This window comes from Pygocentrus nattereri, chromosome 26, assembly GCF_015220715.1.
Source record: "Pygocentrus nattereri isolate fPygNat1 chromosome 26, fPygNat1.pri, whole genome shotgun sequence".
In the NCBI taxonomy this organism is placed as follows: Eukaryota; Metazoa; Chordata; class Actinopteri; order Characiformes; family Serrasalmidae; genus Pygocentrus; species Pygocentrus nattereri.
Genome location: NC_051236.1, coordinates 27,706,429 through 27,724,273, shown reverse-complemented (window position 1 = coordinate 27,724,273; position 17,845 = coordinate 27,706,429). Strand labels below are relative to the sequence as shown.

Sequence of the window (17,845 nt, the reverse complement as noted above, 5' to 3'; positions counted from 1 at the left end):
GAATAATATAGACCCTAAAACAGAGCCTTGTGGAACACCACACTTTACTTTTGCGAGGACAGATGATTCACTGTTTACATTAACAAACTGATAGCGATCAGTGAGGTAGGACCTGAACCAGGAAAGAGCTATTCCTGTTACTCCCACAAGGTTTTCTAGTCTATCTAGTAGGATGGAGTGGTCTATTGTGTCAAATGCCGCACTAAGATCGAGGAGGCCTAGCAAAGACACATTTCCTTTGTCAGAGAATAATTAAAGATCATTTATAATTTTTACTAGTGCCATCTCTGTACTATGATGTGGCCTAAAACAGACTGAATTTTTTCATGTATATGATTCCTATACAGATAGGAACTTAATTGTTTTGCTACCATTTTTTTCCAAGATCTTAGATATAAAGCAGAGATTAAAGAGGGGTCTATAATTTGATAGTTCGCAGGGATCAAGGTTAGCTTTCTTAATCAGTGGTCCTATTACTACTAGTTTAGGCTTTAGGGATGTATCCAAGGCTAAGAGAGGAGTTTATTATTGACAGAATAGACTTGGTTATTTCTGGCATAATTTCCTTGAATAAACCTGTAGGAATCGAATCTAACATACAACTAGAAGATTTTGTGGAAGAAACAATTTTAACTAGTTCATTTTCTTGAAGTAAGTAAAATGATTCCAGCCTCTCTGCAGTGATTATAATATTCTCAAGATTTAGACTGGCATTATAAGGCAGCAGGTTTGTAGAGTTTAGTTGTGTACTCTGAATTTTCTGCCTAATTTTTAAATTTTATCACTAAAGAAATTCATAAAATTATTGCAGCTATAGGCTAATGGCATTTGGGGTTCACTAACTGTTTTGTTCGTCATTATTTTAGAAATTGTGCTAAATAGTAGTCTAGGATTATTCTCATTGTTTTCTATGACAGAGGAAAGATCGGCTGAGCATGCTGCAGTAAGAGCTCTTCTATAGTCTATAAGGCTCTCCTTCCAGGCGGACTGGAACACTTCTAGTTTAGTCAGGCACCATTTTCGCTCTAGTTATCTGGCAGTCTGTTGTAAAGCTCGAGTATGATCATTATACCAAGGGCCGAGTTTTTTCTGCTATAATATTTTACATTTTAATGGAGTCACACTAGAGTAGAGTGAAAAGTATCCTCTAAGAACTTGGTCATAATATCTAACTTGGTTAGATGGTCAGCTGACAGAAGCTGATAATTGAGGAAGGTTTCTGATAAAGCTACCAGCTGTGGAGGAAGTTATAGTCCGCTTAACACGATTACATGGTGATGAACGTACATTACCACTGAAGTGAATTTCATATGAGATTAAGTAATGGTCTGAGGCGGCTGTGCTCTGGGGGAGAATGGCTAAGTTATCTATGTCTACATCAAAGGTCAGATTAAAGAAATAAGTGATCAAATGATCATATAATATTTAACAATTTACTGATGCTAAAAGTTACTAAAAACACAGGAACTGATCTAATAGCCCAGTAGCCTTTACAGTTCAAAGGCACCCTGGCATTGCATAAAGTATTATTTATTTTGATTTTCCAGTAGTTTTTGAAGCTTTGTATTTTATATTTCTTCAATTTTATTTGCTTAATTTAGAGTAAATACTACTACTACTGCTACTACTACTAAGACTAAATAATAATACTAATAATAATACTTTGTCATATTATTTGTCATAAAATCTCTCTCCAGCACCCGGAGACTGAAGATACCCCCCAAGCTCGTTATCCCCCTCCGCCCCCTGCACCCCCTCTCCCTGCTTCCTTTCTTCCACCTCCTTCATCATCTGTTTCCCAGGAGAAATCTATGGCCAGCAGCATCCAACATGTCCACATGGCCACCTCGGGTGAGAGAGCCTCAGGTGGGCTGTTTTTGCCCCCATGCACGTACAGCACACTCGTTAATTCTGACAGCCGCTTATGGGAACTGACGTCATTATTGACTCATCCTCCCTTAATTTCACTTAATGACTTAATTCCGCCATAGTGAGTAATGCTAATCAGCCTGTGTAAATATGATCGGAACATGAACGGAAACATATGAGGAGAATAAATAATGTTCATGTCATTGCAGTGGTGAAGAGCCTCAGCTCCAGCAGTCCTACGAGCAGTCCTGTGCCAGAGAAAGGGAAAAAGCTGCTGGGAGAAATGAAACTGGGAGACATGAAATCAATCACCTCTCTAAAAAACTCTAAATTAACAGAAAGCTTTACTCCCTCTGTATGTATATTCATGTTTCATTTGTGTTTTGTGACAAAGAATAAATGTTTTGTCTGTAAAGAATTTGTGAGATTCTAGTTGCATTTTATGTGTATTGGGAGTGTTGATGTTTATGTTTTTACTGATAATTTGTATAGATTGGGGCTGAAATCCAAAACCAAAAAAGTAATCAACACCAATCAAATACAAAAACATAGAAAGTAGTTGTTCAGTACAGACTCTTTATATATGATATATACATATCTCTTTTTCATGCATATTTGTGTGCATTTCCATTACAAATAATTGTACATATTGGTTTGTGTCTTCTCTTCTAAGAATAAGATGGTGGTGTTGCCCACAGAAGAAGCTAACCTCTCTGATATTGACTACCTGGTACCTACTCATGATGAGAAGGGCAGACCTATAGCTGAATGGAAAAGACAAGTGATGGTGCGACAGCTGCAGGCTAGACTACTGGATGAGGAGGCCCAGAGAAGGAAGGTAAACATGTTTACATCTTTGTGTAATATATCTGTGAATGTTGGCTTTATCTACAATGTCTAAAAAGAGACCTGATGTTTCATGGAGGTTTTGGGATTGAACAGACTGCTATTTGACATGCTTTAACAGGAGAATGGGAATAGGTATGCGAAGATGGACAGCTGGAGGTACTCTCAAGCACACAATGCCATTCTGGGTCCGTTTGGAGAACTGCTGACCGAAGATGACCTCATCTACCTGGAGAAGCAAATAAAAAGTGTCTCCATGCAGAAGAACTGCGAAGGCTATGAGATGGAGCTGGCTCGGCTAGCACAGGAGCTCCGGAACATACTTCCAGCACCAATCGTCAACATCACGGTCAATACTCAGTACGGAAACCCTAACACACAGATTCCACTGCCTGTATGGTGCAATCGGATATCAGGGATTGTGAAGAGCATGTCCCTGCTTATGAGTAACTTGACGGACCAGCCCTATTGCAAAATGCCTAACACTGAGCTTGTAAATGTCTTTTCTCAAAACTTTGAGAGGCAGAACTACAGAGGTCGGAGAGAGAAGATCGAAAACGAGATCCATGAGTTTGGTGTGTCAGTGCGCAATCTGAAGTCTAACTTTGAGAATCAAGATGTTCCTGTCACTGAAAATTTAGAGAGTACGGAACTGTCTGTGCAAGAGAAACAACCAACTGAGAATGACTCAAGAGAAACCTCAGAAAATCAAGATCCAGCAACAGAGGTGACCCAGGATGATTATGTCGTTGGCTATGATGAAGCCAATGATGTTATGGAGACCACAAGCCTGCGCAAGGAACGTATTGTTGTCCTGTTCTTGGGTCACTGGAAGAAGTCTGCATATGCCGTTACTGTCAAAAATGCACAACGGAAGCACAGCATAGACAGTCAGGAAATGGTAGAGAGGAGCAAGTTTCACCGCAAGGCCAGCTTGGATATCTCGCCCAAAAAAATGATGGAGAATGGCTCCTTGGGACACTTCTTCAAGCAGAGGAGTGCCATCAACAAGATGATCGGCAACTGGAGGAGCATGATATCTATTGTCCCGTCTCGGCAGATCCGCAGACTCAATCGGCAGCAGGCCCTCTACTCGCCTGAGCAGTTCCTGCCCCGTGTGGATGGAGCATCCGTAGACTATGACACGCTAACATTGGACCTTTTCATGCTGGGATATTTCCACATCCTTGAGCTGGACCTTACAGCAGACGAGAGGAAGATGAGGCACCTGCTGTGCTTCGAGGTGTTCGACCATGTGGGCCGTTTTAGCTGGGAAACGGTGCGGGATTTCCACAAGGCTGTGATCCAGGACATCGAAGCTGGGAACAGGGAATGGAAGGATGGGTTTGAGGATATCAAGATCAGATTCTTTAGTGAGGCATCCAGCCAGCCAGAGGTGGGAGATCTGGAAAAAAGCCCACCGGCAGAGACAAGGCCAGTGCCCAAAGTCATTGTGCAGACTCCGACTCCAGATGAGAGTGATATCCCTTCGAGAAGCCCAGACATTACCAATTTGAGCAATGATGAGATCTGCAAATACATTGACAGAAGTTTTGCCTTCTGGAAAGAAAAGGAAGCAGAGATTTTTGACTTTGAGTGATATTGGCAAGCAGTTTTATACTCTTCTCTTTTGATACCTTTGTGTAAAATATATACTGGACAGAAAATATTGTCTGAATACTCAAATGACTTGTATGTGCTCAAATTTTTGTTTGGTTAGATTTAGAGTTCTTTTTAACAGAGATGTGGAATTTCAAGAAACCAATATTACTTGGATAGCTGTTTCAAGTTTGCTGTTTGTATGAACTTTGTATTGATATGTTTTACTCATTTGTCATTTGACTGGTATAAACTGGACCATTTAACAATCTGTTGCAATTCAGTTAATAGAATCATTAAGTAGCCTCATATATGGAGTTTTATGCTGATTTTGAAATATACTTTCTAGCTGAATGCCCCTTGTAAGACTTACTGCCGTATTGTATTCAGTGATCTGCTTAACAAGCCTTTTTAATCAAGTCTCCTTAGAGTTTGTCTAGTATCACTGTCCACACCATTACAGGAAACTGAAGCGCTGTACCTGTTCCAGTGAGCTCTTGCACTTTTAATCATTTAATCATGACTCTAATGATTAAATGAATTAATCATCTTACCCACTCTAGTGTACCCAAGTGTGTGTGTGTGTGTGTGTGTGTGTGTGTGTGTGGGTGTGTGTGTGTGTGTGTGTGTGTGTTTGTGGGGGTGTATCTCTTTAAGAGCAGGTGGGAGTTGAGCCTGTAGTGTTTGGGATCTGAATATAGTCCCTCACTGCTGACTGATCTAAAAATAGTTGGGTGAAAGACAAGCATGCTGTCCCTTTGACTCAGTGACCGTATTTTGCGGCCCTGGTTCAACAAGTTGCGTTAGGAACCAGAGCTTTTAGCAAGTTATTTTAAATGCTGTATGATTTCTGCTTTCGTTTTACTCACAGGTAAGTTCACATTTTACTTCAATTTTGCAAAGTAAAAGGAGATTTACAGAAACAGGAATGTACCTTATAGATTTGTGTTAGTCTCTGGGCTTCTTTTTAGCCATTAGCTGCTAAGGAGTAAACAAAAATACCGTCATTAAATGTGTCATGTGAGAATGGCTGTCACGGCACCATGAGAACCCTTAGGAAATGTGTAATTAGATTACATATTAAAAGAGTTGATTCTGAAAATCTTAAAACACAATCACATTTATCTGTCTTTAAAAAATTTTAATCTGTACATGTGAGTCAACTAGTAATTGTCTTTGGATTTGCCATGGGCAAATAGGTCCAGTGTTCTTTCTATTTATTACTTTGTTTTCTCACAAAATGTTTAACTACTACTGGCAAGCATATAGTTATAAATGTATCCTTATCTCATGTCATGACTTCATTCCTTCATCTGGTCTTCTTCAAAAGTGCTCAGTCACTGTATCACAGAGCAATGACATATGCCACTGGTGTTATAAAAGGTCTTTTAGGAGTGAACCTCTTGAACCCCAGGCTTATGATTTGATTATTAATCTTAAGACTTACTCTGTATGTCCAAAAGTAAGCAGAAATGAATTTGGCTGATTTAAGGTGAACTAATTGCTGACACAGCTTATGTAATCTCCATAGAAAAGCTTTGCCAATTGAATGGGATGCTCTGAAGTTGCCCAACACGAGCCTGAGATCACCATGCCCAATGTTAAGCATCGCATGACATAAATGCCGTTTGTGGTTCAGAACTAATTATCCAACATCAGAACCTGATTAAAAGGTACATATCATCATGGAAAACTGAATATTGTTATTTGAAATAAATGTTTTGATGTAGTATGTAAACTTGTGTTTCAAAGTGTACCATTCATTCCTTAGTCCATACAATCTCTATATGGAAACTAAACTGTAAAAAACAGCCTTTTTAGTGTTCATTGTTTTTGTAATGTCATTAGTAACTCCATTTACACACATCCACTTATTCAATTTACAATAGTTTATTTCTACCCATTCGTGCTCATAGTAAGCAGTCTAGGCTTGAACAGGCTATCAGTCTTAAAGGCACAGTAACAAAAACAGCCTCTTTCATTCTAATACAATGTAGAATATAATATCTCTGATTTCAGAAGAAATGTTAGATGAACTGATGTCTTCAAACTTTTGGATATAGAATGGATTATTCAGTAACATATTTACAGTATTTGTAATGTATATTATAGGTTATTGGTACTATAAAGCAAAATAATTTGTTTGTAAAGTACATCCACTTACAGGCCATTGCTTGGAAATGGTATTACTATTGGTATTAAATCACCACAGATGACTGGTATGTATTTGAAAAAATTCTCTCATCTCCCTGTGCAGATAAACATTGGGCATAAGTGTTAGTTGTCTTGAAGTGCATTAAGACCGCTGGTCACCAGGATCTAACGTATCATCATGGTACGTAATGTGGACGACTTGGATTTCTGCCTGTCCTCTCACCCTCAGAGCATCCTAGAGGGCTTGCGTTCTCTCTGCTCCAACCCCAAGCTAGTGGACGTCACCCTGAGCGCTGGTGGACAGGACTTCCCATGCCATCGTGGCATCCTAGCTCTCTGCAGCCTCTACTTCCGCTCTATGTTCTCGGGGGACTTTGTAGAAAGCATATCAGCCCGTGTGGAGCTTCATGATGTGGATCCTGATGTGCTGGCCACTCTGCTGGACTTTGCTTACACTGGCAAGCTCACAATCAACCAGAGGAATGTAGAGGGCCTCATATCCACCTCAAGCCAGCTTCAGTTCCACACGGTGCGTGCTGTTTGCAGCCGGTACCTCCAGCACCAGATTGATGCCACCAACTGCCTAGGCATCCAGGAGTTTGGAGAGATTCACGGTTGCCCTGAGGTGGTGGCCAAAGCCAAAGCCTTCCTGCTAGAAAACTTTGAGGCTGTGCAGCAGCATGAAGAGTTTCTGCTGCTGGAGAAGGACAAGCTGATGGCCTGTCTGAAGGACGATGCTCTGCAGACGCGGGATGACTGTGCCCGAGCTGAGGCGGTTCTTGCTTGGGTCAGGCATTGCAGGGACAGCCGGATCTGTCAGTTGCCAGAATTGCTGAGGCTGGCAAGACTCCCACTTCTACCTGAGACTTATCTTAAGGACAGCCTGCTGAAAGATCCACTGGTCCAGGACTCAAAGGAGTGCAGAGAACTGCTGGAGGTTGTTTGCAGAGAGGTCAGTCATGTTGTCTTTTTGCTATGACCGCAAGCATGTATAATTATTAGGAAACGCATCTTGTAATATTCCTGGTCTTCTGGGTGGAAAAGCCACCTGTGTAAGGCCCTGATCAATGGGATATCACAAGTTCAGTCTCAGGTGATGCCAGGTGGGAGACCAAGAGACCAAACATAAGGATGGCCCTCCCACTCTCCCATCACTGAGCGTGATGTTAGCCAATGTGGGCATCTGTTAGCTGACTTAACAAAACTGGAAGTTAGTGAACTCAAGCTGACCAGTGATGTTGTTTCAGTGGCAGTTTCAAAAGATGCAGTGGTGCTTTTTGAAAGGTTTTTTGTGATTAAATTCCTAGCTGACGTCTGAAAAGCTGTGGTTTGGTCACTGCCCACTACGTTTACCTCTGTACGAGATGCTATGCTAAATTTATTCAGAGTGACTGACTTGTTGAAGTGTTAATGTATGCAGCACACATACTAGAAGCTAACATGCAAGAGGGATAGATAGCTATGATATAAATGTGGGAGTTTATGAGGAATTAACAGATTATACATGTAAAATACAAAATACTCTTTATTTCGACCACTCATAACGTTGCTAGCCAAATCAGCGAGCTTTAGTTTAGTTCGAGTAGCTGCTCAGTGTATGGCTAACGTGACAAGCTCCTTAGCTGGCTATATTAGAAATCCAATGAGAAATGAATGGTAGATAGCTGCTGTAGTTATTTTGTTACCAGCACATTGTGTTACAACTAACATAAAAAAGTTTACTTTTATGTAGAATATTGAAGGCATAGGGTTAGTGTAAGGCTTCAAAGACGTATATGAATGCAGATGCTTTGTGCAACTCAGACATGGTTTTGTGCCTTGTTTCGTTTGAAGGCCAGAAATATACTCAATGCAAGCACATGAACGCAAATGATAACACCCAGCCAATGCATTGCAAATAGCATTTTACATTACTGTGGTGGTTAAAACAGTCACTACTTAAGGTGTGATCTCTCTTATTTCAACAGCCCTCAATAGTTAAATGTGGACAGACAGGAATGAGCTGCTTTATCTGTTCTATTGAAATGTAAAGGTGATAATGTTTTATCTATGTTTTGTAAGAAAACTATTTTTACATGAGACTCAACTGCACATCTGCTACAGCAGTTGAGAAGACACACTGGACATACAAAACCACATAACAATCTTGGGTTTCACTGCAGCGCCCCTTGATGTAACGCTCATAATGTTGTGTTGTGTTATGAATTGCATTGTGGCACATTTTAAACAGAACAACATGCAAAACGGTGTCCACATAGCTCGCAGCATCGATCTTTGCATCCTTGTGCGAAGTACGTAAGTTTCCGGCCTAAAACGTGTTGCAACGCAATTCATCACACATCACAACACAAGCACAAGCTGACTGTTACAGCAAGGGCCTCTATAGTGACAGCCAAGCCAGCCTGGCCAACCATGTATAATGACCTGTTCATTCTTATAGAACAAGTAAAGTCTCTCACGCTCCTGTGCTTGTTTAGTAACTAAGGCATTTGCGATGACCGTGGATCTCGCTCTGTACTGAATGTTTTGACCGCCTCAATAATGTAAGAATGCATCTTGAGTTTGTACAGAACTGTGCATTTGCAGTGTATTTGCATTGAGTATGTTTCTGGCCCTATAACCTGATTTAGCAGGCATTTCAGCTGTATTTCTGCACCATTCTTCATGCCCTAGCATACGATGGTTCGGTTTAGGTTTACCTCATATTTTTACATCCCAGCTCTCTAATTTTAACTTAAACTTCTTCTTTCTTGGACAGAAGTTATGCTTGTGGTAGGTGGACACATGCTTTATACTGAAGGGTGCTGTTGGTTAGTAAAGGTCAGTGTTGGTTGGGTTTTTGTGAATCCAGCACTCTGGTTGATGTCAGTTGACATAGTGTTGCTAATATTTTTTATTAGAGTGGAAGTGTTGCAAAAGGTATAATGATGACTGCACTGCTGTCAGCAACAGGCTTTAGACTAATGTTACGACGTTGCAGTACGGGCTTTAGACTAATGTTACAACGTTGCACTACGGGCTTTAGACTAATGTTACGACGTTGCAGTACGGGCTTTAGACTAATGTTACGACGTTGCAGTACGGGCTTTAGACTAATGTTACGACGTTGCAGTACGGGCTTTAGACTAATGTTACGACGTTGCACTACGGGCTTTAGACTAATGTTACAACGTTGCAGTATGGGCTTTAGACTAATGTTACGACGTTGCAGTACGGGCTTTAGACTAATGTTACGACGTTGCAGTACGGGCTTTAGACTAATGTTACGACGTTGCAGTACGGGCTTTAGACTAATGTTACGACGTTGCAGTACGGGCTTTAGACTAATGTTACGACGTTGCAGTACGGGCTTTAGACTAATGTTACGACGTTGCAGTACGGGCTTTAGACTAATGTTACAACGTTGCACTACGGGCTTTAGACTAATGTTACGACGTTGCAGTACGGGCTTTAGACTAATGTTACGACGTTGCAGTACGGGCTTTAGACTAATGTTACGACGTTGCAGTACGGGCTTTAGACTAATGTTACGACGTTGCAGTACGGGCTTTAGACTAATGTTACGACGTTGCAGTACGGGCTTTAGACTAATGTTACGACGTTGCAGTACGGGCTTTAGACTAATGTTACGACGTTGCAGTACGGGCTTTAGACTAATGTTACGACGTTGCAGTACGGGCTTTAGACTAATGTTACGACGTTGCAGTACGGGCTTTAGACTAATGTTACGACGTTGCAGTACGGGCTTTAGACTAATGTTACAACGTTGCACTACGGGCTTTAGACTAATGTTACGACGTTGCAGTACGGGCTTTAGACTAATGTTACGACGTTGCAGTACGGGCTTTAGACTAATGTTACGACGTTGCAGTACGGGCTTTAGACTAATGTTACGACGTTGCAGTACGGGCTTTAGACTAATGTTACGACGTTGCAGTACGGGCTTTAGACTAATGTTACGACGTTGCACTACGGGCTTTAGATTAATGTTACGACGTTGCAGTACGGGCTTTAGACTAATGTTACGACGTTGCAGTACGGGCTTTAGACTAATGTTACGACGTTGCACTACGGGCTTTAGATTAATGTTATGACATTGCGCTTGGAAATTGTATCTACCAAGTTGGGCTATGCACTTTTTCACTGGCCTACCTAAAAATATATTTCTACTTATACCACTAAATCGAACCAAATGCTGTGTAACTTTGGAAATTTTGGAAGTGTGATAAAAATTCATTAGATAGCCTAGATAACTGAGAACTTCAGTAACTATGATGACAAAATATGGCAATTTTAAATGCAACATCTAAAATACAGGCTGTTATTTCAGGTATATTTTAGTAAAAATGATTGGATATACGTGTTTCCAAACCTGGATGGTAAATTGTTCATATTTTGTGCTTGGCTCACTCTGCATTGTCAGTTTCTTTGTCTTTCTCTAAAATGTAAATGACCTTGTTTTTTTGGGTTAGAAAGTTCATATGCAGGTGGGCGAGTCAGAGCAGAGCCTGTTCCAGAACACCCCTCATAACTTGCAGGAAGTGCTGTTTGTGATGGGTGGCCGTTCACTGGATGACTCTGATGATGAAGACGAAGAGGAGGATGGTGAGAGAAACGGCAGGATTCACCCCAGGAACTGTGCCTTCTACAACCCAAAGCTTCGTAAGGATGACAACACCGCTTAATCTCCTATACTTTCACAAAAACATCAAGAATGTTTGTTAGAATTCAAGTCTGCACTAATTTTTCACTAAGCTTTCTGTTCTTTTGACAGAGCAGTGGCATCAGCTACCTGACTTTCCCAACTACAATAAGTGGGGTTATTCTCTTGTGTCTTTAAACAATGATGTTTATGTCACAGGTGAGCAACACTTTAACTCTTTTTTACCAACAAAGTTACACGTGATGGATTTCTTACAAGTAAAAACTGGATTTCTACTGTTGAAATGTATTATTTAGTTTTCACATGTACAAATCAAATAAAATATTCAATTTTTTTAATAATAAAAGACAAATGCTAAAACAACCATAGCAATTTATTATTATTATTATTATTATTATTATTAATTTGAGAAATGAAATCATAAATGCTAATAAAATGTTTTCTACAATTAAGTTTTTTTTATGTGTAAAGAATTTTCTACGTGCCTTTTTTTAGTTAAATCATTTTCTGATAAAGTTTCTTGATTAAAAGTTAAGAGCATGTTTATTATTTGTCAGCACTTTTTTCTTAAAGTTTGTAGCTTTATTTATTTATTTTTTTATTTCAGTTGTTTTATTTCAGTTGTTATTTTAGGTTTTTTTTGGCAGTCAGCTGGAGCTTGGATGGTCCAGAATAGGAGCTCGATAACATGTGATTCTGATCGTCTCTTGCCCAGAACACTGGTGAAAATAACACGACATTAAGAGACCAGTGCCATCACTGCATCTGTGTCTTTATGAATGCTTCTTATTTTCACAGAGTTTTATGAATCTTTCCCAGTGTCTGTTGTGTGTTATACAAAAGAAGTTGGATTTAACTGAGCTGAAATGACACGATGAACATGATGATATGTGAATAATTCATTATTACTAATTAGTAAGCCTGAAGATTGAACACTAGCAAATAATAAGGCTTGGGAGTGAGGGTTTGACTGAACTTAACTGAAGAGACTAAAAAGAACAGAGGCTAGATTCTATTTTTAAGATGAAAACAGAAACAAACCCAGCAACGAGCCCGGGATTTTGAATGTATTTATGGTAACAGGGGCATTTGGAGCGAGTATCAGACAGATTTATGGCTTCCCTCCCCATATTTGAAAGCTGTATTACATGAATGGAACATCATATCTACAGAGGATTTGGAGAGGATGAAGAAGAAAACTCAGCTGCCGCACAGAAAATCTCCCTGAGATTCATATAAGAACTGGAACCACTTTAAGAAGTGAGGCCTACTACACACACTTGCTAATGGAACACTAGCTTTTCAAAGACTTGGCGAGAAATATTGAACTCTCTTCCAACTGCACATAGGCCTGTCCCACTCTTATGTTACCCTGTTTTCATAGGAGACCTTTTGTATTGCTGCTCTTTTGGGGTTTTATTAAAGAGCCATTCTTACCCATTAATATTTGTCTAATACAAAGCCAGCATGACTTTATAAGATATAACCAATGCACACGGAAAAAAGCATAATCTGTTCATGGCCTGAATGCGTTTTTTCAGGAGGTTCACGAGGTTCCCAGTCCAACACCTGGTCGACCACAGAAACCTGGAAGTTTATCACTCGTGAAGGGAGGTGGGTTACGGTAGCTCCGATGCTGCGGCCCAGGACTAACCACTCCTCAGCAGCTCTAAACGGAGAGATTTACGTCATTGGTGGTAAGAAAATAAATATAGATAAATAAAGACAGTAGTGGCTGCAGACTGTATGGGATGATCTGCTGATTTCTCTGGAGAATCTGCCCCCTATTTGCCCCTTTGGAGCAAAGAAATAACATTTAATGTGCAAACTACGCTTTAATTCCTTGCAGTGGAGAAAATAAGTGATGCATTTCATATACCAAAAACAAATGTGTGCATCACATCCGCATGAATAAAATATGTTACACGTGGTCAAATATGAGCAAACAAAGAAAATTGTGTCAAGTCTGCTTTTTCAGTGCACTTTCATAACTGCATACATTTTAGTATGACGGTTGTTAGTGAATAATTTTTCTATTAAAGGTTTTTCTCACTTTTTTTAAATCAAAGAATTTGATGTAGTATGTAAACAATGTTAAAGTGTCAGACGTGGGAAAATTAGGTGTAAAAAATAGCCCATCTTGTTTGTTTTTTTTTTTTATTTCACAAAAACCAGTGTAGTTATATACAACACTGTCCACAGGTTTTAGGCACCTGAGGAATATACTTATATTATACTTAGGAAGTTGTTTAACTGGGCAGTAAGCATTCATTTGCTCAGACAAACAAATACAAACAACATTAAAATGGCAAAAATGAATTTATATATGTTAATGAGTAATGAATTTTTACTATATGTATTTATGTGCATGTATTCTAATGTTATATGGCAGGGGTCAACAACCCAAATGTTAAGAAGAGCCTTTTAGTCCTTTCAACAAAACCCAAACCACCTTGGGAGCCACATTTCATGCTCATTTTACCGTCTTGACTCATACTGTTTTCTTGCATCTCAGGCAGGCCACTTTTCCACAAAAGTAGAATAGTTTCTTGTAAAATGTTTCTCAGTGTTCAATTTTTTGATGATGCTGAAGCTTCTTGTTCGCCAGCTTCTAGTTTGAATTTTCCTGTTTCACTTTAAATGGTGCCAGAATGTAACTGCGACAGTATTTAAGGTGGAAGTGGGTGAATGAGACGCTGACTTCTGCTTTGTGACTTTTTAGTGTTTGACAGTTTCTTGTTGCAGATCAAACGTATTAGGAAACCAGCTGAGTGCTTAGAAATGCAAGCAATGAGTCCGTTCTTCTACAAATTCTCACTGTTCATCTTAAATCTATCTGTTTGCCATTTCATTAGCTGCTAGATTAACTCCAGCTTTTAAGACCATTTATTGTTAGACTGTGTTAGAATGATCAGAGCTTTATTTTAGTGCAAAGAAGGATCATTTCATTTTTACATAAAATTCTGATTCTGGGAAATGCAGAAAAAGAGCCACACGCGGCTCAGGAGTAGCATAGTGCCGACCCCTGTTATGTGGTGTTGCATACATCCAATGTTACATGGTGCTGTGCACATTTATTGCAGCGATAAATGGTTTTAAATAATTTGCTTAGGTGCTGAAGACCGTAGTTTATATCGGCCTATTCATCCTACAGCAGTTTAGCCCCACCCATTCGTGCTCAAGACTCAAGGAGTGTTTCGGTCTGGACTACTTTTTGTATGAGCAACAAGGTAGCCCATCAAAACACAAGCCGTTTCCCTTATAGCAGTCTTAAAATCACAGCAAAAAGAGCAGCCTGTTTAATTCTAAGGGATAAAGAGAGGTTGGAAAATGATCATGCAGAAATGAATCGATGTTTTTGGTGCACAAGCCCATAAGAAGAGTATAGCACATTAATAACTGAATTGAAACACTGTGATTTAGTGGGTTAGCTGATTTTTACACTGTAAAAAAGTAATCAAATAACAACAACAATGTTAGATACAGATTGTTGTTTATTAACTTATTGTTAAAAACTTACAGCCAATTTACTGATTTTTTTTTAAGTTAGAACAACAAATCACTTGTAAGTCTTTTAGCAGTTGCCCTCACCCATTTGATTGTCCCAGAGGGTCTTACAGCGTTGTGTCTTTTTTTTCGCAGGCACTACAATGGACATTGTAGAAGTGGAGCATTATGACCCATACAGCAATACCTGGACTCTCACAGCCCCTGCATTGAAATATGTGACGAACTTCACGGCCAACGCATGTCTGGGGAAGCTATACGTCATCGGCTCCTGTGCTGTCAAATATAATGCCCTGACCCTGCAGTGCTACAACCCTGTCATAGGTGGGAGTCACTGAGGATCATGAACTGTCTGTGGTTTTTCATTATAGTTATTACAACCAGATGCCCAGCAGGACATCAGCACCTGTCAAATTAGATGCACTTTTTGCATAGGGAACATTTTAATACAGCTTTTAAAGTATAGCTTCATATAGTGCATGCTGCCATGCCCAAAATACTATGTTTGAATTTCTTTGATGAATTTTTTTCTTTCTTTCTTTCTTTGCTTGTTTGTGTTTTGCAGATGGCTGGAGTATCATCTGTTCTCCGTTCATCCCGAAGTACCTGTCCTCACCTCGCTCTGTTTCTATGGATGGGGTTATTTATCTGATAGCAGACAACACAAAGAAGGTGTTCCTCTATGACCCTGATGCTAATATATGGCAGAAAGTAAGTTTTTACGTACTTACAGTACTGTGCACCTTTTAATCTATTTAATAAGCAGAAAATATACATTTAGAAAAAGATTACACAGAAGCCTCAACAACTAAATATAAAGTCAGTTTTTAGTGCCTTTATTGCAACATTGGTTTTTCCACACTTCAGGATACATTTCCTGCCAATTACAAATTAAGATTCATCAGTCCATAAAACCTTAGTCCATCTCATATGTCTATATTTGGTGTTCTAGTGCAAATTTGTGTCTATTTCCTTTTCTAAGTAACAGCATCCTTTCAGACTCATAGTGCTGAACTGTCTTCTCACAGTGGAAGGATGGACAGAAACACCTGTGGATTTATTTCAGACCTGAATCAAGAGTGGAGCTTGATTTTTCTCTTCACTTTCAAAGATGAAAGCTTAAAATACTGTTTATCTGACAGTTTTGACAGTTTTGACAGTGACAGTTTTGGTGGACAGTTTGCTAGGTCTTCTTAAGTTTTCCCATTTTCTCTGTAGCTTTTGATCATTTCTTGAATTCCCTTGTTGGAAGCTCCACTGTCTTGAACTCCACTGTCTATTTTTGTCATGCATTTTTCTTTCTCATTTCTTATGCAAGTGGATTGTCTTATATCCAATCCAGAAATATCTGCTCCCCGGGTGCCGTGGATCGGGCTGCCCACTGCTCTGGGCAAGGGTGCTCACTGCCCCCGTAGTGTGTGTGTTCACTAGTGTGCATGTATGTGGGTGTTTCACTGTACGGATGGATTAAATGCAGAGGTCGCATTCCACAATGTGCAAACACAGTTGGCTGATGTTTCTGAATTCAATCCAATTTTATCCATTTTACATGCTAATGAGAGAGAAAGTGTGAATGAAGGTGTGTATGGGTTACTTGGTTGTGTGACTGTAAATGTCTCTTTGAATAAAAACATGATATCATTGGCTTTTTTGCGAAAAGCTTTTACTGGGAGGACACAGCTGTAACACATGGGTTTTAAGAAGTGTCTGTAGTAAAACTTAAATATTATAGATTGATATTGTGCTTAGGGTCCGGGTCTCTTCTGTACTTTTCATAGTGTTTCCTGTTTTACAACTTGTACGTGATGTCTGTTTTGACTGGAAATTGGTTAAAGGGTACTCTCTGGCTTGTGTACAGTATTGCACAGTATGTCTTCTAAGATTGGCCAATTTAAAATGAAAATTTGGAAGTAATACTAATGTCTGATGTATTCATTCAAACCACTGCGACAGTACCTCTGGACACTTCAGTAGTCCTGAATACTCAGATCTTGTCCAGAATGTATTGAATATATCCAATGTTTTCTTATCTCTCAGATCCAGTTCCTGCATAAGCTTCATGAGAACGGAGGTTTGGTGGTCCTGGGAGGGCAGCTGTATGTGACAGGGGGCCACTGGAAAGGAATGGAGGGTGATTACAGTGTGGAGGTGGAGGTGTATAAGCGAGCCTCCAACACGTGGAGGGTGGAGTGTTTCCTCCCCAGGCTGTGGTATTACAGTGGCTGCTGCTCTATCTTCCTGGACACAGCCCAATGGCCTGAACTGTTCCCTGAGGAGACATGATGGAGCCCATCATGGTGAGAGGAAGCCGTTCCTACCTGCTGCTGCAGGACCAGATAAAGTTTCCACCCAGAAACTTTTTTTGTTACTTCAGAGAAAATCTGCTTGAGTAAAATTTGAAAATGCGCAGTCAGGCGTATAGAAAGTAGAAGTACTAATGGAAGATTTTTTTGTCTCACTTTTCCTGACTAACATTACCCCTTATATCACCTCTGACTCACAGGTTGGGAAGTTAATAACTAAATGCTGTTTGAAAGTAAAAAGAAAAAAAAATACTAACTGCCATTTAAAGTTGCCTGCAGAAAATAATCTTCCAGGCCTTGGACAAACAGGGCTTATCTTTCGTTTATCTAGACCTCTGTGAACAGGACAGTGTTTACCATGTGTATTTGCATTTTGCTCTACACTGTAAGATGTTTGTGTGAGATTTTTCATTGACAAAAGCTTTTGTGTCCATTCATATACTAAATAAAACTTTTTTTTCTTAAAGCACAAGCATGTATTATAATTGTGATCATTTTTTGCTGATGAGAAATATGCTAAGTTGTCCAAAAGACCCATTTAAAAGCTAATGCTTTTGTGACAGGCAGTGTCCTAGACAGTTATCGCACAGGTTGAAGTATAGGCTATTTTAATTAAGTAAATAGTTGAAAACATAAAAGCATGAATGTAATTCCTGTTTTATCATCATCCTTGAGTGCCATTACATACGGAATGCAATTAAATGTTCAGGCTTTTTTCTTTGATATAGATAGCTATTTTGTTTAAACTCTCAAGTTATTTAAAATATGTAACTTATAATAAGTGTCTAAAAAGTGGAGGGTATCATGATTGGGTATAATAAGAGTATCCAATAAAGGCTCAGTCCTTGCAAGCAGGGGTGGGTCATGGCTCACCACTCTGTGCCAAAACTCATGAGAGAATTGT

General features: G+C 39.6%; 2 protein-coding genes across 3 annotated transcripts in view; both read left to right on the top strand.

Annotated features, from left to right (window-relative positions):
* The window catches only part of espnla (espin like a), a 33,002-nt gene extending 28,637 nt beyond the window's left edge, over positions 1 to 4,365 (top strand). The window contains exons 7-10 of the mRNA XM_017697991.2: positions 1,698 to 1,851; positions 2,079 to 2,224; positions 2,543 to 2,707; positions 2,837 to 4,365. Coding sequence (XP_017553480.2) covers positions 1,698 to 1,851; positions 2,079 to 2,224; positions 2,543 to 2,707; positions 2,837 to 4,315 — 1,944 coding nt within the window. The 3' untranslated portion in view covers positions 4,316 to 4,365. The remainder of the gene's footprint in view (positions 1 to 1,697; positions 1,852 to 2,078; positions 2,225 to 2,542; positions 2,708 to 2,836) is intronic.
* A 690-nt stretch (positions 4,366 to 5,055) lies between these two features.
* On the top strand, positions 5,056 to 17,413 carry klhl30 (kelch-like family member 30). Of its 2 annotated transcripts, XM_017697996.1 has the most exons (9): positions 5,056 to 5,185; positions 5,846 to 5,987; positions 6,572 to 7,420; positions 10,941 to 11,130; positions 11,243 to 11,329; positions 12,673 to 12,828; positions 14,774 to 14,962; positions 15,204 to 15,349; positions 16,676 to 17,413. In XM_017697996.1, exons 3-9 carry the CDS (start codon positions 6,647 to 6,649, stop codon positions 16,919 to 16,921), a joined length of 1,788 nt encoding a protein of 595 aa, XP_017553485.1. In that variant the 5' UTR covers positions 5,056 to 5,185; positions 5,846 to 5,987; positions 6,572 to 6,646; the 3' UTR covers positions 16,922 to 17,413. The 2 variants fall into 2 exon arrangements, with proteins under 2 accessions (XP_017553485.1, XP_017553486.1); XM_017697997.1 differs by lacking the exon at positions 5,846 to 5,987.
* Positions 17,414 to 17,845: the final 432 nt, after the last annotated feature.